The sequence below is a fragment of the Elephas maximus genome, chromosome 23, assembly GCF_024166365.1.
Source record: "Elephas maximus indicus isolate mEleMax1 chromosome 23, mEleMax1 primary haplotype, whole genome shotgun sequence".
NCBI classification, from domain to species: domain Eukaryota; kingdom Metazoa; phylum Chordata; class Mammalia; order Proboscidea; family Elephantidae; genus Elephas; species Elephas maximus.
Genome location: NC_064841.1, coordinates 67544669 through 67570861, shown reverse-complemented (window position 1 = coordinate 67570861; position 26193 = coordinate 67544669). Strand labels below are relative to the sequence as shown.

At 40.5% G+C, this 26193-nt stretch overlaps 1 protein-coding gene across 3 annotated transcripts in view; it reads right to left on the bottom strand.

Moving 5' to 3' along the window:
• TPP2 (tripeptidyl peptidase 2) overlaps positions 1 to 20945 on the bottom strand; it is a 90976-nt gene extending 70031 nt beyond the window's left edge. For all 3 annotated transcript variants that reach the window (XM_049867664.1, XM_049867665.1, XM_049867666.1), the window contains exons 1-4: positions 20690 to 20945; positions 12528 to 12656; positions 4789 to 4884; positions 2885 to 2989 (exon numbers count right to left, since the gene is read on the bottom strand). In XM_049867664.1, coding sequence (XP_049723621.1) covers positions 2885 to 2989; positions 4789 to 4884; positions 12528 to 12656; positions 20690 to 20854 — 495 coding nt within the window. In that variant the 5' untranslated portion in view covers positions 20855 to 20945. The remainder of the gene's footprint in view (positions 1 to 2884; positions 2990 to 4788; positions 4885 to 12527; positions 12657 to 20689) is intronic.
• Positions 20946 to 26193: the final 5248 nt, after the last annotated feature.

Genomic DNA, 26193 nt, shown 5'->3' with positions numbered 1-26193 from the left:
GTAGTTCAATTTAATGAAACACGTTATCAATTAACAAAGATTTAAAAAACAGTACTTCTTTTTGCTTGATCTCTCATTCAGGCACTTTTTCCACATACCTTGGCAAAGACACGGCGCTGCACGTTGGAGATACCATTTGGTCAAGACATGTGTTGGTCACGTACCTACCATCTGCATTATAACTAATTTCCAAAAGTAACTCGATAATAAAATTGCTAATAAAATAGGTTATAGACTTTTAGGTTTTTCTATCAGGACCTTTTTCATTTCAAATCTATTTATTAAGAATCCAAATAAATTATTAAAACCATGAGTCATCTTATTTCTTTTAGAACTTGCTTAGTTAAATATGTATGAGGATTTAACAGGAATAAGTTAAAATTTATTTTAGTTTTATGGTCATAAACGTGAACAGGGGCTTGAAAACAGATTCATGTACAAACTAAGTGACAACTGACACTATCACATTACCCCTCTAAAGTACCTAAAAAAGTGAAGTTAGGTATTCAAACCATTGGTAAACCATTCAAGAGCATGTTCAAGTTTATTAAATAATTAGGGAAAAGACAAATTTGAAAGGCTATGAACACTAAAACTGAAATAATGATGCATTAAGCCACTTCAAAGATACCCTATTTTTAAAAACAAAAAATAGCTCCAGAATCCCTAAAATTACTGAATTTAGATCTAGAGTACAGGCTGAAAAATCACAGCTTTATGCCGGCCCAAATCCAGCCCGTGACATGGCTTTGTAAGTGAAATTTTCCTGGAGCCCAGCCACACCCATTTCCAATGTATTACCTATGGGTGCTCTTACACTACAGGGGTAGAGCTGAATAGTACTTACAAAAAAAAAAAAAAAAAACTTACAAGACGGCTGAAAATATTTACCATCTGGTGCTTTCCAGAAAAAGTTGGCCAACCCGACTCTATTTAATGTTGTTTGGAACAAATTTGCTTCAAGTTTTTGTTCGGCTATTGGCTGTGAAATCCTGAGCAAGTTGCTCATTTTCACGGTAACCCTCTGAGGCCACCATGAATAGAATGAAAAGTGATCATCTTCTCCAGTGGTTACCAAACTTCACTGTGAAGCAGACTCACTCAAAAGGCCGTTAAAAAGATGAGATTCCACTTTTTAAATCAGAATATTAGGGGATAAAATCCTGAAATCTGAACCATTTTTTAAAGTTCCCCAGGTGATTTAGAAACAAATAGTCATTAGTATCAGTTCCACAAACCAGCATCTGGGAACCAAGGAGTGTAGCTCCCTATTTTCGAAAATGAGAAACGTACAGTCCAATATGTTAATGTATCTTGAAACCCCTTTAAAAAAGACGTAATACTGTTAACACATACTTAACGTATTTTTTTTTTTAGTCTGAATCCTATAAAACTGAGGCTACACAATCATTTCTGATCTACGAAAAATGGCGATTTCATTACGTGCCTGAGAGTACGTAAAACTACGCACTGCGTTAAGTTGTTCCACACTCACGTAACTAGACCAAGTGAACAGAAATTTAATTCTCACATGTTCCAAAAATCTTAAGTTATGCTTCATTTTTATTGATTCAACATCAACTCTGCTCATTAAGGGAAAAGTACAATCATATAGACACTTTTGGTATACAAAATATAATAAAACAGATACAAACTCCAGATCTCTCTTTTATAAAGTTAACCATCTACATGTACCACCTGAAATACTACGTTCACGGTGTCCAATAATAAGAGGCTGAAGTACAAGTACTGATCCTATAGAAAATTATACAGCTTTTAAAAAAGGATGATATATACACATTAAGTAAATAAAAATTAAATTTGTATAATACAAGCCAGGGTTCTCAATCCTAGCTGCACACTAATAAAGCTCCCAGAGAGCTTTACATCTCCCATCAGGTTTTAATTCGTCAGTAGGGCACAAGCAACGGACGTTTTAAAAGCTCTTCATGTTATTCTAAGATACAGCCAGGGTTGAAACCATTAACATAATTCCATTTCGATTAAGAAAAGGTACACTCATGCATTAAAAGCAAAACCAGGAAGGATAAACACTGAGCTGTACTGTCTCTGGGGAGTGGCATTACGGAGGCTTCACTTGCTATATACTTGTGTTGTCCAAAGTTTCTACACTAGCACGTTATTTTCGTAATATACAAAGACACTATTTTCATTTTACAAACTGATTCAAAAAACAGTTAATGGCAAGGGTATAAAAGAATGGAACTCATATACTTCCTGTGAGAATATGAATCGGAACAGCCATTTTGTGACCCAACGAAAGACACGTACGAGAATGTTCAAAGAGCATTATTCCTAAGAGCCAAAAAACTGAAAGCAAAGCAAATGTCAGAGTGCAGAGCGGAGAAGCTGTGGTGCTAAAACGATGAAGTATTACATTAGCAGTAAAAGGGAACAAACTACTGTAACGCTCCACAACATGGATGAACACCACAAAGGTAATCTGAACAAAAGAAGCTACACATCAAAATATACGTCCTGATGATTCCGTTTTATAAAATTCAAACAAGGCAAAATCAGCCTATGGTGTTAGAAGTCAGGAGAGTGGTTGCCTCTGGGAAGGAGGAAGGGAGCAACGACGAGGAAGAGGCTCGTGAGAGATTTTTGAGATGGTACTTACATGGGAGTAGTTATTTCCTGGTAATTCACTAAATGCTTATGATTTATGTACATTCAAGAATGTGCATTACATGTTCATTAAAGTTTTAAAAAATGATAAATACATATGTAAACTGACATCAAGATAAATAAAAGTTAGCCAAAATTAACCAATTTTTTTTTTAAAAAAAGCTTGTGAAACACCAGACTATTACATCTCTAAGAACTCTACGGTAATGTTTACATAAAAACAATTAGCACCAACTTGAGAAGGGCTACTGTTGGCAATATCAAACTCTTCTTGTTTTCTACAGGCTTCTGCAAGGGCCACTCTGTGAACAGGGTCCCAGATTTTTTCTTTCCGTTCTTTCTGCAAAGACAGAAAAAGTACCTTACAATTAGGTCGACAATACACTCAGGTAATCCAGACAGTCATTTATATGTGGACCTGGTTACCAGCTGTGATGCTACATAATTTTCATACAAAGATCAAAAACATTGCATATATACAAATTATCAAGCAATTAATCAATTATTAAAAATTGATTACTCAATTCACTGCATCTAGGTTTTAGGATAGTGAGTTTACCGAGGCACATACAAAATGTATTTCTATACAGTCAGAATCGACCGGATAGCAATTAACAACTATTATCCTCTAATTTAAATCCCCCTTTCTCCAAAGAATAAATAATACCACGTCAGATAACTGACTGAATTCCTAGTCATTGAAAGTAAAAGAAAATACCATATTCTGGGCCTTTACAGAACTCAGAAATGCCTCACACCAGTCGCAAGCAGAGGACAGAGTAAGACGACAGATGCGTTTTGATGGATATGCAGATTTCCTCAATTTCCACTCTCTCTACGTTATCTTTTTTCCAATCTCTTTGACTTGACAGACATTGGTCTCTGCCTGAGATCGGTCTTACTTTCAACTCCAGTGTCTTTAACCTACAGTGTCTTCCGATGGACGTCTGCCAGTCAAAGGAACCCTTCCCAGTAAATAATCATCTCAGCTGAACCAAGGGGGGCTTACTGTAACTCAGCTACCTGTGTTTCCATGTTAATGTGTACCCCAGCAACTCAATTGATAAAGCTTAATATACTACGTAAAAATACTTCAATATCCACGTGTGTTTTGGCCTGAAATTTTAACACGAAGTAGCATCCAATGAAAGTAATGTACACTATTGTTCTTGCAAAAAGTTTTTGCAGAATGGATGAATCTGACAATTAAAGGAATATACTGAGTGACTTCTTACGGTTACAGACCCACGGGGCAACAACACTGTGATTAGATGGAAGAGCCACACATCCGACCCCTCAAGCTCATTTCATGGATTACATTTTGCTTTACAGTTAAAACCCTGATTTGTATCAGCTACCAGCATAATGGCAATATTCTAAAGTGGCACCGTCCTGTACAAGTCAACTTAGCCAAGTTAAATGTATTTAAACTTAAATTTTAAAACATTAAATACAATTCTAATTACTGAGTCACACTAACCACATTTCAAATTTTCAGTAGCTAACTTGTGGTTAGGGCTACCATACAGGGTAATGCAGATAGAGAATATTCCCACCAGCGCAGAAAATTCTTCTCAGTAGTGCTAGTCTAAAGCATGCCTGATTTACAATTCTTATTTCTCTGAGGGCATACCTGTGTTTCCTATACTTCAGCTGCTTTGAGTCTCAATAACCCTTTCCATAATACTGAATGATGACTTCCTGGGATCAAGAAGGCTAGTTAAACAGCAAAAGAGATGGGGCAAACAATCAGAGAAACTACAGGAACAGGAACAAAGGAGGACTGGACTTTAAATCAACCATCTTTAACCCTTTTGGAGTAAAAAAATCCTTTAAAAAATTCAGTGAAAGCTGTATCTCATCTCCCAGAAAAATACCAATACAGAAAAAGTGTGAATATAATCTCAGTGGATCCACGGATTTCTAGACTTATCCATGCATCTATGGTTAAGAGCCACTACTTTAAATGGACAACATTCCACCGAACAGAATATTTCTTTAAATAGTCATTGCTTCTTGAAAGGTCCCCAAACAACGAAGAGTTAAGAGATTCTGTCTGAGTCAGAACAGACAATGGCACCCAACCACAATAGGAATAAAATCTGAAGATATACAAGTCATTGGTAAGTTGTATATTACCTGTATCCTTTCCTTGAGAGCCTTTGGATAGAAATCATAGCCATTTTTTATGCCAATATGATATTTGCCTGAGGGATTTGTCCAGCTTGCAGGAATCTGTGGGAAAAAAAGTAAATTGTTCACTTACTAAGTGCTTTGCAATTCTAATGATAGACTACTGGGAAAAGTATCTGACTTTAAGGGTTCAACTTGGATGAGCAGACTCAGATGAGAGCAGTTATTTTTAGTATTCCAAGTAGCCATTTAACAGCTCTATGGCCTCTTTTTTCACATCCTCTCATAAGATGGTTTGACTAGATTATCTTTCATTTATAGAATGCTTTATAGTTTATAAAGTGCTTTCAACATACGCTACCTCATCAAACCACTAAGATCTTTAGTTCTTAAGCATCAACGAGTCCCCATCCTCCCCTTCACCACTCTACTGACTTTCAACTAGGAGAGAAAGAAGTAATTCACAGAACCTCTCTACACTTAGACCTCCTGTTAAAGAAAAAATTTCGCTCTCCTTTATAATACCACAGGAAGAATGCATAGTTACTAAATAAAAGCTCTTAAGAAAAAAGCTCTATAAAATGTTAATTAAATTTAACATATAGAGTCTTTTCAACTAACCCAAAGTGCTTCGAAATGACACCCAAAGCTTTTAATTAATAGAACGATATAAAGAGTACGTCTAGTTTATGTATGGAAAAAGTAAAAAAGCAAAAAGAAATTAAACTGCCCAAAAACCAAAGGTTGAAAACTGGAACCCAATTCTATAATTGAAACTATAAAATTCAGTGTATATGGGCTTTAAAAACGGACATGGGCTGTGAATAGAACTCTACCACCAACCAGGTGGGACTCACAGGCTTCTACTTCCTTATTTGTAATAACAAGAAAATAACTTCTACCTTTAATGATTCCTACCGATGATAAAAGATATTATCAACCAACTTGAAATGTAAATCAACAAAATTTGAGTAAGCATATTCTCTGCAATCACAGGATCGATGATCATCAAAAACCTGGTAATATCCATAATACAAGAAAAATAACCTAATAGACAATTAATACTCAATTATAAGGCCAAAATCTGCAGGGTCCATGAAACCAGATACTTTTCAAATCGCTACTATTCCTTACAGGAAGGCACACTATTCAGTTACAAAACTGCACTAAAAATTTCAGGGAATAAAAGGTATACTAATGGTTATGCTACCTACTCCTAACCAAGTTACAGTAAACAATGTAGTTAGGCAATTAGGGAATATGTGTGCTATTTTATGTATTTGAGTATTCTATGGTCTCTTTAAGGAAAGGTTTTTGTTGGAGTATGTTTTGTTATGTATGTTTTAACTAAAAAAAAAGCTTTTAAGATTTTGACCATTTTAAATTGCTATCTTTAAAACGGTTTTAATTACATGGTAACTATAATGTAATAAGGCTGACTTTCATGATATACAGAATCTCTTTAATTACTTTCTAACTATATCTCATTGCTCTGACTCAATTAAAGAGAGGATACCTAACACAAAGGAACATTTTTCTTAATATGCCAATCAATGTTATACCATGCAACAAAACCCTTTCTTTTCTCTTTGTATTTCAGGACTGGCAGCTTCATGGTACTGCTAGTGAACAAGCAGAGTATTTCCTCTGCTATCAAACCAAAAACCAAACTCACTGCCGTCAGTCGATTCCGACTCAGAGCGACCCTACAGGACAGAGTAGAACTGCCCCATACAGTTTCCAAGGAGCGTCTGGCGGATTCGAACTGCCAACCTTTTGGTTAGCAGCCGTAGCGCTTAACCACTATGCCACCAGGGTTTCCCTCTGGCTACCACTGTCCTTAAATACTGTGCTAAGTCTGTCCAAATTATTAATTATGTATGAATTTATTATTTTTTTTAAACTATGTAAGATTAAATTTTGATGATTTAAAAAATGACTTCAGGTTAAATGCAATAAAGTGAAAAAAGCACTGTGCTTCCTTCCAAAATGCCACTAAAATTGCAATAAGGAAAAAAATCCAAAAGGACGAAGAATGGGAAATGACACTGAAGTCAAAAGTTATATTTTAGAAGACACTGAAAATCAGTGTAGAGATGACGGCATTTTAATACATGGTATTGAACAACTGGGTCTTTGATAAAAGGAAACAGGGCTCCTATTTCAAAGCATAAAATCAATTCCGGGTGAATTCTAGAAAAAGTATCAAGACCAAAACATGAAACTTAAAAAAAAAAAGCAATATAGGGGAGTATCTTCATGATCTTGAGATCAAGAAGGGATTTAAGAAAGACATAAAAAGCTCTAATGAAAAAGGCAAAATTGCAATCCAACTACGTAAAAATTAAGAACTTCTACTCATCAAAAGACATCATGCGGAGAGTGAAAATATACGACCTGAATGGGAGAAGAAACCTGCAACGCACATTGCATGTTAACAGGACTAATCTACAGAATATAGAACTCCTACAAATCAACAGGAAAACAACAGACGACTTGGCAGGAAAAAAACAGGCAAATAAACTTGAACAGGTGCTTCACAAAGATAAAACCCAAATGGCTAAACATATGAAAAGGAGCTAAATTTCATTAGTAACCAGAGAAATGCAAATTAAACCACAATGAGATACCTCTAGATTTCCAGCAAATTAGAAAAAATTTAAAAGTCTGAAAATATCAAGTGTGAGCAGGGTAGAACAGCTATTAAAATTGTGTAACACTGCTGTGTATTAGTACAAACACTCTGAAAAACGGTTTAGTATTATATTACCTAAAGAGCTGTATATCCGTAACTCAGCAATTCCGCTCAAAGGGGCATATCCTGGACACATCTACACACATGTGCACAGAATATATGTGCTAGACTACTCCCTGAAGAATTGTTGTTCACAGTTCCCAACTGCCAACAACCCACTGGTACATCAGCAGCAGCACAGATGAAGCTTGGTATATACATAACATGGCATATTATACAGCAACGACATCGAACAAGTTATTGCTACATGCAACAACATGGCTGAATCTCACGGACCTCACAAACAACACTGAGTGGAAGACCCGAGATGATGCCTAAACGAGGTCATTCATACAAAGTTCAAAAACATGCAAACGTAAACAATGCATTTTATGTATCTGCACAGAGATGGTCCAACTATAAAGGAAAGCAAAGAAATGATTATCACAAAAGTCAATGTAGTGTTGTGATCTGGAAGAACACAAGGCTTCTGAGATACGGCCAATACTCCTTGACTGGTGTGGCGGATAAGATGGCGTTCACCTTAATTATTCGTTAAACTGTACATATGTGTTTTACACACTTTTCCTTACGTATGGGTATTCCACAAAAAAGGATTTTATGCTTCTATTCCTTCTACCTGCTCATGTTGTTTTTGTTGTCGGGTGCCGTCGAGTCGTTTGCGACTCATGGTGACCCTGTGTACAAAAGAACAAAAAACTGCCCAGTCCTGCGCCATCCTCACAATCGTTGTTATGTCTGAGCTCACTGTTGCAGCCACCGTGCCAATCCATCTTGTTGAGGGTCTTCCTCTTTTTCGCTGACCCTCTACTTTACCGAGCATGATGTCCTTCTCCGGACTGATCCCTCTTGATGGTATGTCCAGAGTATGTGAGATGAAGTCTTGCCATCGTCACTTCCAAGGAGCACACTGGCTGTATTTCTTCCAAGACAGACTTGTTTGTTCTTTGGCAGTCCATGGTATGTTCAATATTCTTTGCCATACCTGCTCATCGGAGTACCATAACTAACTGACTTACTAGTTTTTCAAGAAAGCCTAGAAAAATCCTTACAGAATGAGACTACTGGAGTGTTCAAAGCACCTCATTGGTGGCTGATCTAAAACTGGGAGAAGATTTAGACACTAACTGTAAGCAGTTTCTGTGATATTTGGAAAATGCAGAAAGAAAATGTAGACATTTAATTTATTTCAGCATGGCCAAATCAAAGAAATGTGAAGACGTTACTGAGTTGCTTTCTGAAAATTGTGTACTGAAGGGTTTGGATATTCAATTAGCCAGAATCATAGTGATTAATAACGTTCTTTTTAATGACTACTACAAAATATCTGAACACCTGCACATCCCTGAAAAACATCAAACTGAACATATGTGTGGGTATATGTTTTGTATATGAATGAAGAGGGGAGCTGTAAAGACAACTGGATGAAAGTTTGTAAGGCACGATTAAATCCTTGCCTCCCCAACATCCTCTCCAAACTGCCCAACCAGGCAACCATCTCTTGAACCAGAGAGAAGTTGGGATGTCAACTCTCTGGAGAGGTTTGCACATCACTGGAGAGAGATGATACATACTGAAAAGAGTCTGCATGAAACCACACCACTAGGCCTACTTCCCACTCTTCCCCTAAATCCCAGGCCAAACATTCTAAGGTCCTCTCTGAGACAATTGAGCTCCCCAAAAGAAAAATATAGCATATACTAATGGTTTGGAATCCCCCAAAAGAAACTGCTATATTAATGCCCTACAGCGAAGCACACCACTGCATGACCCTGTGTAAGTGGAAAGAGCTTCCAATCACCCTTTTTGTGCCTTACTTAATAAGAGACAGTCAGCGATAACTAGGTAGCTCTATAATAAACAACACAGAACGAGGGAGGAAAAGACGAAGGGGCAGAGGAGGAAAAGACGGGAAGGAAGAGGAGCAGAAGTAAGAGGAGGATGAGGGAAAAGGCAGAAAAGATTAAGAAAGGAAAACAGGAGGAAGAAGAAGGTGAGTAAAAAGAAGGGAAGAAGAGAAGAAACAAAAAATGAAAGGAACTGAAGAAAAAAATTTAAGACAATTAATAATCTCATATATAAAATGCTGCATACATGATACAGAGAATATGCTATGAGTGAACATGAAGGGGCTTTTTGCAATAAAAATAACGAGGCAAACTTTAAAAAAAATCACTACAAGGGTTAGATGATAATGTTGAGGAAATCAAAAAGGCAGTGAAGAAAAGGTGGGAAGACCAGAGAAAACTGGAGGATCAATTCAAGAGGTCCAATGTCTAACAGGAATTCCAGGTGAAAGAACAGCAAAAACGGGGGGTGGGGGGGGGGGGGAGGGGGGATTATCCAAGAGACAATGCAAGAAAACTTCTCAGAAATAAAGGACTTGAGAGCTAAATTCTCTCCTTCCACAGTATTAATTAATAGATAAAGTCTAAAACTAGAAAAAACATTTTTTTTCAAGAAATACAAAGTACGAGCATGTTATTAATATTTTTAATATGACGACTTAGTTGAATGTGAATTGGGAATGAAGAGGGAAAAGGAGGACAGGGGACTTAACTTTTGTTGTTAGACACCTTATAATAGTTATTTGCCTTTTTAAACTATGAAGACATATTGAATAAAATTTAAAACTAAATTTAAAAAGTCTCACCATACTGAAGGCTTAAAAGAGCTTAAAAAAAGATGTCACCAATATGAGAAAAGATAAAAGTACCAATCTCTCAATTTTCTGACCTTATGTATGTATCTACATATAAAATATGTAATTCTACCATTAAACACATCATTATTCATGTGGTTTACCTGAACCATGAGTTGCTATAGCTATTTGAAAATAAACAGCTACAGAGGTGTTGAGAATAGGATTTTACATGGTTCTAATACTGCCTGATGGAGCCCTGGTGGCACAACGGTTAAGAGCTTGGCTGTTAACCAAAAGGTCAGCAGTTCGAATTCACCAGCCATTCCTTGGAAACACTATGGTGCAGTTCTACTGTGTCCTGTAGGGTCGCTACGAGTCGGAATCTACTTGAGGGCAACGGGTTTGGGGCTTTTTTTTTTGTTTTGTTTAAATCTGTCTGACTTACTAGGAATGCTCTCTACTTTCCCAGAGGAACACAGCCCACAGAAATTTCAGGCTTCTCTCTGAAATATACTCTAAATAACAATGTTGACTGGGGGAAAACCAACTAAATGTAGACTATGATTCACATGTAAAAAACTCATTTCCTGCAGATCAAAACCATTTTAAAAAGCACAGGAAAAAAGGAAGCAGTCTGCCATAGGGAACAGAATTTTAAGAAGACCAATGACCCATGTTCCTGAAGAGTTCCCTCACCTTGAGTACGGGCAAGACTTGGGAAGAGGATGAACTATCATTCCAGTGACTACATTATGTTACAGGGCAAGGGTGAAGAGGTTCTGCAGGTGCAGTTAAGGTACTTCATTAGTTGACTCTGAGTTAATCAAGAGAGACTCTCCCTCAGAAGCCTGACCTAATTGAGTGTGCCCTTTAAAAATGGGACTGGGGCCAGGCCTGAGGTTACAGATTCTCCTGCTGGCCTTGAAGCAGCAAGGTGCCATGACTTCTAAAGCTGTAAGAAAATGAATTTTGTCAGCAGTCATATGAGCCTGCAAGAGAGTCCCATGCCTCAGATGAGACCACAGTCCTGGCCAACATCTCAACTGCAGTCTTGTAAGACCTGGAGCAGGGGACCTAAGTAAGCTGTGGCTGTACTCCCAGACCCACAGAAACAATGAAATAATAGATGTATGTTTGTTTTCAGCTGCTAAGTTTATGGTAATTTCTTACACAGTACAGAAAACTAATATACTGCCAAACAATCTGAATGACAATGTCTAAAACAAAATTCAAATATAAGTCCAAGGTGGGAAGAATTAAATATAGCTCTTTAGAAAAAAAAGATATCTAAATAACCACAATTTTATATTCCAAACTAATCCTTGTTTAAATGGTAGATATTGAATTAAAGCCAAATTCTTGCCATTCTTGTAACTGTTAAGCTAATGAACTGCTTTATGCTTGTTTTATAATCATTTTTTTTTGTATTTGCTTACTCAAGCCTTTCTACCAAAGGCATGGAATAAGACAGCCAGTCATTTGAGTCCACAGCTATTACTGCCTCATTATTTCTTCACATTGTAAGTTCACAGGAAAAATTATACAACAGGAAAAGATAAAGGGAAAACTATCATCTGGTCAACTTCCCCCAACTTTCTATTCAAAACTTAAAACGGAATTCGGCAACCACATTAAAAAATACAGTCCAATTTTAAGCTCCTCATTAAAAAACTAATGGCTTCTCCTAAAATGGCCCCTAAATATCCATTTCTCCCGGTATTTACCCTCTTGTGAAATCTCCCCGTAAATATGTGCTGGGCTTATTAACCATTTCTACCCAATATTACAGAAGTCATGTGACAACACTCCCAACATTACTTTTTATAAAAGGAGCATGGCATCCACCTTGGGCACTCTCTTGAATGACTCATTCTGAGGGAAGACAGCTGTCATGGTGTAAAGCAGCCTGTGGAAAAGCCTAGGTGGCAAGACCCACGGCCTGCCAATGAGCACCTGAGTGAACCAGGAAACAGGCTCCCCTTTCCCACTCAATGTGAGCCTACAGATGAAGCCACAGCCCTGGCCAACTGACTGCAGCCTCAGGAACAGACTCCCCTTTCCCACTCAAGGTGAGCCTACAGATGAAGCCACAGCCCTGGCCAACTGATTGCAACCTCAGGACAGATCGTAACCAGAGGCACCCACCTCAGTCACATCCAGATTCCTGGCTCGCTGAAACTGTGAGATAATAAATGTTTATTGTTTTAAACCATCGAGTTTTAGGGTAATTGTGTAATGCAGCAACAGGTAACAAATACTCACCCTACCACCAACTTTAAGCCAAAAACATTAAATGCTCTAAAGCAACAATACAAAAAACAAACTCAATAGGACAAAAGCTCTAACCTTAAGCACTCTTCCTGATAGGCCAACGATTTCACCATCTTTTGGCTCTACTACCGTGGCAGTATTCACATCACCACTTCCCGTCGTATCAATGATATCAAGGATTTTTGGTTTTCCGTCAGTTGTAACCTGAAAATTAAGAGACAATTTTAATATGAATTACAGAGTTTAATTTTCTATCCTTAAAAAAGCAACGCTAGCCCATGTGTAATACGGGCTCAAACACTGCAACAACCGCGAGGATGGTGCAGGACCTGGCAGTGTTTCATCCTACTGTACATGGGGTTGTTATGAGTAACAATTGACTCAATGGCACCTAACAACAAAAATATCTATATTCACATATATAAAGTTGTTGTTAGTTGCCAGCGAGTCTATTCCGACTCATAGTGACCCCGTGTGCAGAGCAGAACTGCTCCACAGGGTTTTCAAGGCTGTGACCTTTTGAAAGCAGATCGTCAGGCCTGTCTTCCGAGGCACCTCTGGGTAGGTTTGAACCGCCGACCTTTCAGAGTAGTCGAGCACTAATTTAGTCATGGAAATAACCACAGAATCCTTGAAGTGGTTTGACATATACATTCAACAAATATTTACTGAGCATTTATTACAGACCACACTGTTTCAGGTATTCAGGATTCAGCAGTGATCAACAAAAAAAAATCCCTGATTTCACTGGTAAACAAACAAGCAAAATACATAATATTGGGATGGTGATAATTACTATGGAGAAAAATTAAGTAGGGAAGACAGGCAGGCAGTACAGGGCTTTCAATTTTAACTCATCAAGGAAGGCCTCATTGTGAAGGTTAACATTTCAGCAAAAAACCCAGAGAAGGTGCGCCTTGAACTGGACAAGTCCAGAACTTTAAGGAAAAAAAAAAAAAAAAAGTTTAATCACATGTCATTACTGGATGCCACACCAGCACCACAACGAATCCGAAGTTCGAACTTAACAGGCTCCTTCGAAGCTGTCCGACCCAGGTTTTGACAACTCCGACATCAGCATCACCACACACCTGGTCGTTCAAGCCAGAAACTTAAGTCCCTCTCTACTTCTTTGCCCTAGCTGACTCCGCACGTCTCCTCACATCCAATCTGTCAGGAGGTCCTGTTAATTTCTCCTCCAAAATATAATTCAAATCCATCCTTTTTTGATTTCTACTACCAATTTCCTAATCCTCTAAGCCATGATCATCTCCTTAGACATCTCCCAGCTTTCATTCTTGGCCTCCACCAAAAAAAAAAGTCATCTTAAATTGTATGACGCCGTTCCTTTTCTCAAAACCCTTCAATGGACACACAGAACACCTAGAACATAAAAAGGTCCCTAAGATACGGCCACTCCCAGTCACTCACAACTCTAACCACACTGACAGCTTTTCAATACCTGGAGCAAGGCAAAATTTTTCCTACCTCACCATTTTTTTGCACAGGGTTCTTTGTGCCCGGCATTCTCCAGCCCTTCAGATGTACCGGGGGATTCCATTTTGCCCTTCAGTTTTCTACTACAATGTCAGCCCAGTCAGAAAGGCCTCCTTGATAACTTCTTTTAATGTGGCTGCCACTCTAAGCCTGATTATTCTTTCTCACTGCACCTTGTATGTTTCCTTCACAGAACTTAACTCAGTATGTAATTATATAGTTACATGACTTCTTATCCATCTCTCCAGTTAGAATATAAGTTCCCCTAAGGGCAAAGGGTCGTCATGAGTTGGAAATGACTCAATAGGCAATGGGTTTGGTTTCTGATTTGGAAGAGCAAGGAGGAGCCCTGGTGGCGCAATGGTTAAGAGCTCGGCTGCTAACCAAAAGGTTGGCAGATCAAATCCACCAGCTGCTCCTTAGAAACCCTATGGGGCAGTTCTACTCTGCCTACAGGGTGACTATGAGTCGGAATCTACTCATCGGCAGCAGGTTTGGTTTTTTGGTTTTAAGGGCGAGGATCATGTCTATCTGATTTACCAATGTATACCCAATCCCTAGTACAGCCCACTCGGTACAAGATAAATACGTACTGAATGGTCTGGCACGAATTACTCAGCATTAAGACTGATCTTCTTAAGGTATGGCTTCTTGGCCAGCCCACAAATGGCCATTTGAGCCATAATATGAGTAGTATAGGTAACAGCAGTACTATTTTTCTCACTGTTCTTGTGGGCTCTTTCTGGGCCAGCTTTGCAAAAGAAATTTGTGCTTTCAAAGGTGACTGAAAAAAGAAGACCCTTGCCCTCAAAAAGGAACAGGAATGTAAAAAATGCCAGTAATGTGACAAGAGTACAAAGCCTTCGGGTCCTTTCACCACTGGGGAAGTTCACACTCTTTAAGACAAAAGCTTAATGTCCACTTCTGACCACTGCCAAGGTCTTTCCTCTGCAGTATCCTGAAAGCTCTGCAATTAAGGTATACCCTAAAGAAGGAGAGGGAAATTCACTATGTGGAGGAAACAAAGGCACATGTTGTTTTTTCTGTACAAGGACAAGCAAGAAGGTGGCTGGTGGGCCCTAAACTTTACTCCAACCATGTTGCAACAGACTACTCAGGGGCCATACAGGTCTTCCACGCACAGATGTTATTTTTAGGTATGGTAATTTCTATATCGGATATTCACTTCTTATAGATCGTCTATTCTAGTAACAAATAAGCACTCTATACCTCAAAAATGGAAACCCTGGTAGTATAGGGGTTAAGTCCTACGGCTGCTAAGCAAAAGGCTGGCAGTTCAAATCCACCAAGCACTCCTTGGAGACTCTATGGGGCAGCTCTACTCTCACCCACAGGGTCACTATGAATTGGGAAACGACTCGATGGCAACAGGTTTTGTTCTGGTTTTTTTATACCTCAAAACCATAATTTCTAAAAAAAAAAATGGTGAAAATCATATCAAACTCTGATTGGATTATAAAATTTAAGTGAGATATTGACTTTGAAGGATGGGCTAGGCATCTTGAAATAAAATTAACCTAATGAAGGAAAATATAAGAAAATCTACCAAAATAAAAGTGGAAACATGAAAAAGTTAATACCCTTCTATAAAATTAAAGCTAGACCATGTACTAAGAATATAAGAAAATAATCTATTTTAAAGTGTATTCCCAAATCCACATATAATTCGATAGATACACTAAGAACACAAGTTACCTGTCTTCTCCATTTTCAGTGACCTGAGATGAAGAATAACAAGAGATTACTAAGAAGTCAGACAAAGATTTCTCTAATTAGAAATCTTATTATCAGTATGTGAGCAAAGGAAAAGGCCCAGTGGGGTTTAGTGGCTTATTTACCATCTACTATTTCCACAAACAGAAACCCTGGTGGCGTAGTGGTTAAGTGTGGTTAAGTGCTACAGCTGCTAACCAAAAGGTCGGCAGTTTGAATCTACCAGGCGCTCCTTGGGAACTATGGGACAGTTCTACTTCGTCCTACAGGGTCACTATGAGTCAAAATCGACTCGACGGCAAGGAGTAAACAGGTATTTCCACAAACTTCAAGAATTCTGTCTCTCTTAAAATTCTCAGTAATTTTTTCATAATATCTCTTATTATATAAAATTAAAATATATATGCATTTATACACCTATGTCTTTTTTACTGTACCATTAGATAAAAGAAACTACTCCTTCGGAGTTGAGAAGACAGAAGAGGGGATTTCGGGTTTGGAAGAAGGGGTTTAAAAAAAAAAAAACAGGCAAACAGCTGAGAATCTTGCAACAGACCTCTTGGAGAAGTAAAGAAAAAGGTAAATGAATGGCTAACACTGGAACTATATCCCTCGTCTCTGAGGTGGGGGAGATGTGACATGGGGAGAGAGGTCGAGAGTGCGGGCAGTCATCCGAGCAGAGCTAAGGTGATAAACCTTCGTGGACTGGAGCGGCAGGCTGAGAGATACCGGACCAGGCGGGCTGGATAAAATAGAAGCCGCGGCAATCTTCTCTGAAATGCCAAGAGTTCGAGCTGTCAGGTATCTTCACTGAACAGTTACGGTGGAGGAGTTGGCGCGGGGGTGAGCCACTCACTAGGCACCTACAGAGAGGACCAGGACAAAAGCGGGGGGCGTGCGTGCCGCCGACTGTCTGCAACAACACAAGTTTACAAATCGTCGTTGGTGTTAGGTGCTGTTGAATTGATTTTGATTCACAGTGCTCCCCCCCCGCCCCGTGATGGAGCAGAACTGCCGCACAGAGTTTTCTTGGCTGTAATCTTTACTGGAGCAGGTCTTTCTCTCCTGGAGGGCTGGGTGGGTTCGAACTACCAACTTTTTGGGTAGCAGCTGAGCACTTAACCCTTGTGCCATCAGAGCTTCTTGAATTTGTAAGTATTTCATTAAAATTCCAGGGAAGGAAGATGCCAAAAATGTTCATAAAAGCAATGGAAGGTATTTCATGAACAAATACTATCAAATTACTATTATTCTGAGAACTAATGATAAACGAATAAGGCAATTTTTGCTTTCAGAAAACTTAATAATCCAGTTGGGAAGACAGATAAATAGAGAATTACAATACAAGACAGTAAGGACAGGTCTCTATGAAAGCACCTAAGAACACCTAGCTTGGGGGTATTAGGGAAGGCTAACTGAAAAAGAGGTAATAAAACTTAAAATTAATTGCACAGTACCCAGTATTAGTAACCTATAATATGTACCTCTACGTAGAAAGCTATGTAACTGGTAATTTACTTAGTGTACAATATTATATTTCAGTAAATCTAACAGCAGAAAAAAACTTAAAGGATTACTTGTAACCTCTTTCCCCCATGAGAAAATTATACGTATTTTACAAATACATTTTTTCCACTCAAAAAAAAAAAAGGGATGTTAAAGCACAATTCATACAAGATGAATTAGGACATACGCCTGCGAACCTTTCACTTCACCATGAAACAGGTCTGTAAACAAGAACACTACAACGAAATACTTGAAGTGCTAATTAGGGGGATTGAACAAACTGCTATGAGAGCAAAAAGGGGCGGAAAAAAAACCTAAGCTGTTAGCAGGGATTGAGCTTTATTCACCTTTGAACCCTCAGGCCCTAGCACAATGCCTGGCACATATACCTAAATACACGGTGGGAAGCTGGACTACATCAGTTGATACCCCAAAGTGTAACGAGGTCAAGACCCAGCTGGGTGTTGAAGGATTAAGTAGCAGTTTTATAGATGATTGTAAACCAGATTAAACGTCACACGCAAAGGCATGTGCTGGAGAAAGACCTGCGACATCTGGGCAACTGAGCAAGAGTGAAATGTTCACTGTGGAAGCACAGGGTGAAGAGTGGGGGTGGAATAGATATGGACGGAAGAAATGGTGAGAACTGAGGCGACATGAGGCTACAGGCGGACGGTAAAAGGCCTTATAAACAAAATATACAAAAAGTTCACATTTTTATGAGCAAGCAAATTGGATCCCAGAATGTATCTGCTTTTGATTTAAACAAGGGTATAATACTAAGCTTTTTTTTTTTTTTTTAAAGGAAAATAACTCCAGCAATGTGAAAGATGGTTCAAAGAGAAGAAAGACTGGTGGCAGGGAGACCAGCTGGATATTTCATACATATTTCTAAATCCAGTCCAAGACCCACCTAGTCCTGATTATCCAGCTCTCAATGGCCCCCTCCTTTTCAACCTCCAAAACAACCACAGGTTGCAGGACTAATCATTTAACACAACGTTAGGCACCTCAAAGGTGCCTGAATATCTGCTGAGGAAGTATTTAATTATTTATGTAACTATTGCTTCCTCACACCATCTACCTTCCACTTTCCACATGTCCAGTCAGCTGTCACAAAACAGAACTGGGTCCAAGACAGTCACCAAACAAGGAGACACCTCACCGTGTCCCTGGAAGTTTTCACTTGTGCCTCCCTCCACTCCTGCACTCATACCCCATGTCTTTCCAAATGTCCACTTCAGCCTCCTCTTACTCCTATTTCATTCCTTCCCTCCTTATTTCTATCCGTCTTATCTTAATGATGTATACAGAAACCTACAAAATAAATCTGTTATAAGTAAAGAATCTTAAAAATTTACCTATTTACAAGCCACCTTACTGAATTTCTTTTCATTGGCCATGTTTAAGGTCAGGATCTAAAAGTTAAAGTTCTTCGAACACTTATGTTTTCCTTTGATTTAAATATTGCTCAAGCGTTTATGTTAATATATGCAAATACACATTTAACCTTTGGATAATGGATGATTAAAGATCCAGTACAAACTCCTAGTAAACATCACTGCTTAAAAAATTAGTTTAACGTTTTTCTTGAGCACTTAAAGAAGTCACATATAATTAATCCTCCCTTAAAATTAATTTTCATAGCAAATCTGTAGGGTGAGAATTATTGTTACTTTACCAGGCCTAACAGAATAACTCGATAAGCAGATCTGGGAAATTTTACCAAGAAATTTCTACTACGACAGTACTTCTCTAAACTTCTCAGGTCCTCTTATTATACTGACAAAGGAACCTGTGAACCACTTACCCAGCTGTTCTCCCACTTATCCCTATAAAAAGTAAACAGACACCACAACAGAATAGAAACTGTTACTACTCGTAATAAAGCTTCAACGAGGTGATAGCTGTCACTGTTTTAAATCGTAAAGAGTTATTAATACAACACAGATACTGTAGTTACAGGAGGGAATTCGTCATCTGCTCCTCTTCTGACTCACCAAAGCTGCCCAGCAGTGCCAACAGGAGTTTGTGGTACTCCAGAGCGCGGCTTGAGAATTACCCTGGGGAAGCAAGGCTCCCAGAGAACTCCTCTACCGAGGTCAGCCTAGCTTCCCTTTTTCGCCAAATTACTTCCGAACCTCCAAAATACTACAGCAATTACCAGAGAGGACAACGAAGGATCCAGAAAGGGAAGGAGGAAGGCACGTTACTGAACTTCAGAGTTTAGCGTAGAAAGAGAGGTGTGTGAGAGATAGAGGAAGAAGATCAACACGCAGGAGGATTAGCCAGGGAAAGCTTTTGGGAGACAGGCCTTGGACAATGGTTAACATTCTGTTCCTTAAAGAAATTTCGGTAAAAGTCTAAGTTCACAAAAATCAAACTTAAAAGACTTGAAGCAGAAATCTCTCAGCCAAGTGATGTATTTTTAAAAATTACCTTTCGCTACGGTACCTTGATCTAAAATACTTAAAAGTTGCCTAAGACAAAATTAAGTGGTAATTAGAAAAATAAATGAAGTACGTCACTTTATGTTTTGACATTAAGAAAATACCGCAGCATAATTTAATAAAGCCTGAAAAGCTGGCTAAAAACAAACTGATTTTATTTGTCTCATGCAAAAACAAAGGCTGAGCCACGGCATTCAACGACCCTAAACAAGCACACTGCAGATGATGGCTTAAAAATAGAAAGCGTAAAAGGAGCAGAGGAAACAATTCCGGAAGTTGACAGAGTTATCTTCTCGGAAACCCGGCTCTCGTGTTTAAAGGCAAACAATTCTTTCCCGAACCGGATCTCTGCAGCCACAGCCACGAAAATTAAGTTCGGAGAGGTCGCCTGTCCCACCTCTGTTTTCTCGTCACCCAACAATAAGGCGTTGAAATGACAGGTTGGGAACTCGCAGGAGCCGGGAGACGCGCAGAGCGAGGCAGGCGGCGGGGGTGGCCGGGCGCCCGAGGCTCCGGCCTGGCGAACGGGCTTCTCGGCGGCGACGCTGGAGCCCGGCTCCCCGGACCTGCCAGGCCGGGCGCGCGGCTTTGTCTGGGCCGAGGACGCGGCCCGCCCGGCTCCGGGCTCCCAGGTCCGGGCTCCGGGCTCCGAGGTCCGGGCTCCGGGCTCCCAGGTCCGGGCTCCGGGCTCCGAGGTCCGGGCTCCCGGCTCTGGGCTCACGAGTTCCGGGCTCCGAGGTCCGGGCTCCGGGCTCAGGAGGTCCGGGCTCCGGGCTCCGGGCTCACGAGTTCCGGGCTCCGGGCCCCGGGCCCCTCGCCCACGCCGCCCCGGGCGCCTCCGGGTCCCCGTGACCGGCGCAGGGCCGCCCCAGGCTGGGACGTGCGCCCGGCTCCTCGTCAGCCTCCGCCTCCTGCCGGGCTCTCGGCGCTGCCGGCCGCGGGGCTGGCTCGGCCGCAGGGCGGGGCTTCGGGCTGCCGGGCGGGACCTCGGGCTGCCGGGCTCCCCCAGGCTGCGTCCGCTCCCGTCCCGGGCCCCGAGGGCTGCCTCACCTGCATGCCGGGGGCTCCGGGGTCGACCCCCGTGTCCAGGACGGCGACGAGCACGCCCCGCCCGTCATAGTCCGGGTAGCGGCAGAGGAAGGAGGCGGCCCCGGTCTCCTTCTTCGGCAGGAGACCGTGGAAAGGGAAGGGCTCCTCGGCGGCGGCGGTGGCCATGGGCGCAGGCTGGAGGGCGAGGAAGAGGCAAACTGCCAGGCTGCGCGCGGAAGAGCAGCGCGAGGACACCCGGGCGGCCGCCGAGACGGAGGCGGGGCGAGGGGCGGGGCCTGCCGCCTTCCGCCAATCCCGTTCCGTCAGGCGGGGTCGCGCGCGACAACCAATGAAAGCACGGAAGCCAGGTCGGCAGGCCAATGAAGCAATGCTACGTCAACCAACAGCGCCGGCCTCAGGCGCTGGTTTGGAGTGTCGCCCAGCTGCAGTGGAAGAGGAGGAGTCTGAGTACGTTTCTTGAGGCTTCAGTTTTCGAACCCGGGCTTTTAAAGAGATCCACACTTTGGGTTGTAGGAAAGGGCAGGCTTCCAAGCAAAAGGGCTTTGAGGTACGCGGAGGGAAAGGGGCAGCCAGCCAGAGGTGGCGGAACCCTTTTGCCCGGCAAGCGCTGGTTTCCAGAGTTGAGGTTGCGGGAGAAACTTTTCGGTGCAAGTGGTTTTCAGGAGCCAGAGCTCCTGGTGTGCTGACCAGAAGGAATGGAACCTCCTCGCGCACCTGTAAGCCCTGGGAGCCTTCGGGTATCGGTGCAATCCCCGAACATGAGTTTTTGAGTTTTCTCTGATTCACTTGTGTAGGTTTTGTTCCTCTGCCTTGTGTGTGCCCCCTGTGAAAGCAGGGGGAGAACCGGGGTGGGGATGGCAATAGTGTCAGTCAACAGGAAGTGGGTTGTTTGCCATCGGTAGACGTACCAGTAACAAAGCACGAGACTGAAGTGGGCTCCTCCTAGCCCCTTGGCTTCCGAGATTTCTGAAAAGCTTTTTTCTTATTTTACGTTCCAACTCATTGCTCCTTAGGGCTATCCACTCACTCTGCATCCCAGCCCCACGAATTATGAAGGCAATTATCGAGCCATAATTTGCAGTCTTCAAGATTCACACTGACAGCCACCAAGTGCTTTCTGCTGCACTAATGGCCCTTTAATGATATTTATGCCTGTGTTCATGCCGGAGTTCTTAGCCCTTTTTTTGTGTGTGTGCCAGAGATGCCTTTGGCAATTTGGTGAGCCCTGGTGGCTCAGTGATTAAGAGCTCGGCTGCTTACCAAAAGGTCAGCAGTTGGAATCCAGCTGCTCCTTGAAACTCTGGGGGGGGAGGGGGGAGGGCGGTTCTGCTCTGTCCTAGGGGTCTCTGTGAGTCGGGATCGGTTTGATGGTAAGGGTTTTTTTTTTTTTTTTTTTAACCGACCCCTCCTCAGAGCAATGTTTTTAAATGCATGAAAAGTATATAGGACTACAAAGGAACTAAATTGCGTTCACATAACTTGGTTATGTAGTAATAGTGTGTGTTCATAGTTATATGTGTACTTTTTGCATTACATAAAAAGAGCTAGCAGCAAGCCTAATAAACTACCATAATTTTAAAGTAGTGAAGAGCATAAATGATATTTTCACACATCTAGAACAGCTGTAATGAGATAACAAACTGATTTGGTGACAGAGTAACAGCGACTGCTAGTTTTTACCTACATCCAGAATCGAAGGAAATGCGAAATTAAAAACCAGACCCTTTGCGTAGAAGTCATTCTGACTCATGGCAATTCCACGTGAGTTTCAGAGTAAAGCTGCACTTCATAGGGTTTTCAATGCCTGTAATCTTATGGAGGGAGTCCCCGGGTGTGGCACACCCACTAAGCCCTGGGCTGCTAACCTTTGGTTGGCAGTTCCAATGCACTCAGAGGCGTGTAGGAAGATAGGCCTGGTGATCTACTGCCTAATGATAGATCACCACCACTGACAATCCTGTGCAGAGCAATTCTACTCTGACATACATGGGATCGTCATGAGTCAGAAGCAGGGAATTGACTCTGGCAACTGGTTTGGTCTTTTTGGTTTACATTACAGAAGTAGATTGCCAGTCTTTTCCTACACAGAGCTGGTGGGTGGATTTGGGTAGATCTCTGGGCCTTTCTTCCTCAGAGCTGGTGGGTGGATTTGGGTAGATCTCTGGGCCTTTCTTCCCCAGAGCAGCTGGGTGGATTTCAATGGTCAAACTTTTGGTTAGTAGCTGAGAGCAAGCTCCGCTCAGGTACTTTAAAAATTTAATTAACAGATGAGTGAAAATAAAGACATTTTTTTCTACACAAGTTTTTGGACCCGTTGAATTCTGTCCATAGATCTCAGATTAATAATGCGTGGTGTAAACATAAGCCCGCTGTATACCAGTTTTCTCTCCACAGGATTTATAAGAGCCTCCATAAAGTCTCAAAAATCACTCTAGTGGCCATGCAAGGGTTTTCAATTAATTACTTGATTGTTCATTCCTTAGTGTTAGAAAAGCATTTTCTCTTTAGTGGCGAGCAAAAGTAAAAAAAGTTAAATGTTTTCTTTTCTACTCCCGACTGTGTTTATGTTACCTGCAGGGAAAAAACTTCCAAGTACTTTAACAAGAAGGAAAAGATAATGACAAACGCCCTCAGTGCATTCTTATATAGAGCTTATATGACACAATGGAATAGCTCCCAGTTTCCAATGAACCCAAGTCCAATCACTTCGTTTTACAGGTATGGAAACAAAGCCAGACAGGTTCACTGGTTGCCATGGGTTACAAAACATGTTACTGAAAAAGCTAGATTTCTGATCTCATAATCTGTCCAGAATATTCTATAATACCACACACACTGTACTGTGCTCACCTGCCAGGATTGTCACCCAGTGAATGAATGGGAATGAACTGTTCATTCTCAGACCAAAGAGGCAGACTTATAACTAGACTCCTGTAAGTGTTCTTCAATTTTTTTTATATTTACATACCCCATAAAAATGTGGAAAATCATGTACCATCATGTATTTTTTCTCTTTTTAAGAATTTTATTGTGAAAGTACGCCATCTCAATTTCTACATGTATAATTCAGTGACATTGATTATGTTCTTCAACTTGTGTAACCATTCTCGTTATCCATTTCCAAATCATTCTACCACCATTAACAGAAACTCAGTGCTTCCAAAACAAAAATTCGTCCTTTCCCCCTCTCTTCCACCCCTGGTAACCACTAATAATCATCAGTTTCTATATATTTGCTTATTTCATATAAGTGAGATCATACTGTCAGTATTTGTCCTTTTGTGACTGACCTGTTTCCCTCAGCAGGGTGTTTTCGAGGTTCACCCATGTAACGGTGTGTATCAAGACTTGATTTCTCTTTATGGCTGAGGAGTATTCCGTTGTCTGTATATGCCACATTTTGTTTATCCACTCATCTGTATACGTTTCAGTTGTTCCACCTTTTGGCTCTTGTAGAAAGTGCTACAATGAACGTTGGTGTACAGGTTTCTATTTCCATTCCTGCCTTCACTTCTTCAGGACATATACCTAGGAATGGGATTACTGGGTCACATGGTAATTCAATGGTCAAATTTTTGAGGAATGGCCAATCAGTTTTCCACAGTGGCAGTACCGTTTTACATTCCTACCAGCAATGGCTGAGGATTACAGTTTCTCCACAACCTTGCCAATACCTATTGTTTTCTGGGTTTTTTTGATCATTGCCATTCCAGTAGGAGTGAAGTGGTATTTCGCAGTAGTTTTGATTTGCATCTCTCTAGTTGCTCCAGGGTCACTGTGAGTCAAAACTGACTCCATAGCTGTGGGTTTGATAGTAGCTAATGACACTGATCACCTTTTCATGTGCTTGTTGGCCGTTTGAATATCCACTTCGATGAAATGTTTGCTCAATTCCTTTTCCTGTTTTTTGATTGGGTTATTTGTCTTTTCATAGTTAAGTCGTTGATTTTTTAAAATATATTTTGGATATGAGACCCTTATTGGGTATATGGTTACTGAAAATCTTCTCCCAGTCTGCCCCCCCGCAAAAAAACTATTGAGTCAATTCCGACTGATAGTGACCCGATACGAGTGGCTTTTGGTTAACAGCTGAATGCTTTAACCACTGTGCCACCAGGGCTCCCAGCCTGTAGGGTACTCCCTTTTTAAGAAGACATTTGCAATTTGTCATCATAAGTTTAAGAAATTGTAAAGAATTTCTGGCATAGTAAAATATTGACATTTTTAAAAAACTCATTTAAACGTATCCAGTTTAATGTAACTATCAACAATACCCATAGCTCTTTGATACCCTACCATCTTCTATTTGAAAAACGCTGAACATGTTGCAGTTTAAAATCATCAGACATTTTATATCACTATTTCTGCTTGAAACTTTATTTCCACTCAGTCGCCCACAAAATTTTATTGTAATATAATTTACATTTATGATTGAAAATATTATTGGTAATTTTATCATTTTGTGCAACCAAAAATTTGTATATTAGTGTTTGATTTTAACCTTTTTTCTGAGATCAAAAGTGTTAAAAATTTTGGATTACATTATCCTTTAATTTTTAAAAAGTTGATCAAAACTTATAGAACCAAAAGTAAAAGTTTGTTGAAAATGTAGACTTTAAAGAGATGGTTGAGATTGATTACTGGGTTTTGATTAAAAAAAGTTTTACTGACAGAATTTCAAATCAGCCCTTTATTTGGTTCACAGAGCCTATTATGTCTGTAAGCAGCATACACTGGTAAAATTTAGGTTGACTCAGAGGTATGCCTTGCTTCTCTGAAGTTGGAGACCTAGTGGTGAAATAAGTGGTACAAAGGACAATGGATATGTCCTACCACAGGTACATAGCCAAGCAGATCGGTTTAGAAAAAAATATATAGGGCATTTGAATGTCTGAAAATTGATTGTCTTGAAATTATTCCTGACTTTGTACCACAATTTCAGGCCTTTGAAATTGTTTTAACTCAAACAAGCAAACAAACAAAAAAACACCTGACCAGTTGTCGTCGAGTCAATTCCAACTCATAGCAACCCTATAGGACAGAGTAGAACTACCTCATAGAGTTTCTAAGGAGCACCTGGTGGATTTGAACTGCTGACCTTTTGGTTGGCAGATGTAGCTCTTAACCACCACATCACCAGGGTTTCCTTTAACTCAATACCAAGTTATTTATACTTTGTCTTCAAGCCATAGCATTCTACACATTACATATGTTTACATCTTTTCCTCCTTTGATTTAATGGCACTCTCAGCTAAGGTAGACCTTTAAATGCTAAGTCAGTTTTGTGGAATTTGGCAGTTCATTCATATCAGAAGGAAACAGTGGAGATAGTGATAAACAAAACAAGGGCTTAGGAATGGGAGGAGTAGGAACAGGGGGAGGTAAGAAACAAAATAGGGCGAGCATTCCAAAGCCTCAATCACTTTATCTAGGGTAAAACAATAGGCTAGACACACAGAAACCTCTCCCACGCTGCGTTGTTCAAAGCAGCAAGCCGTGAGTCA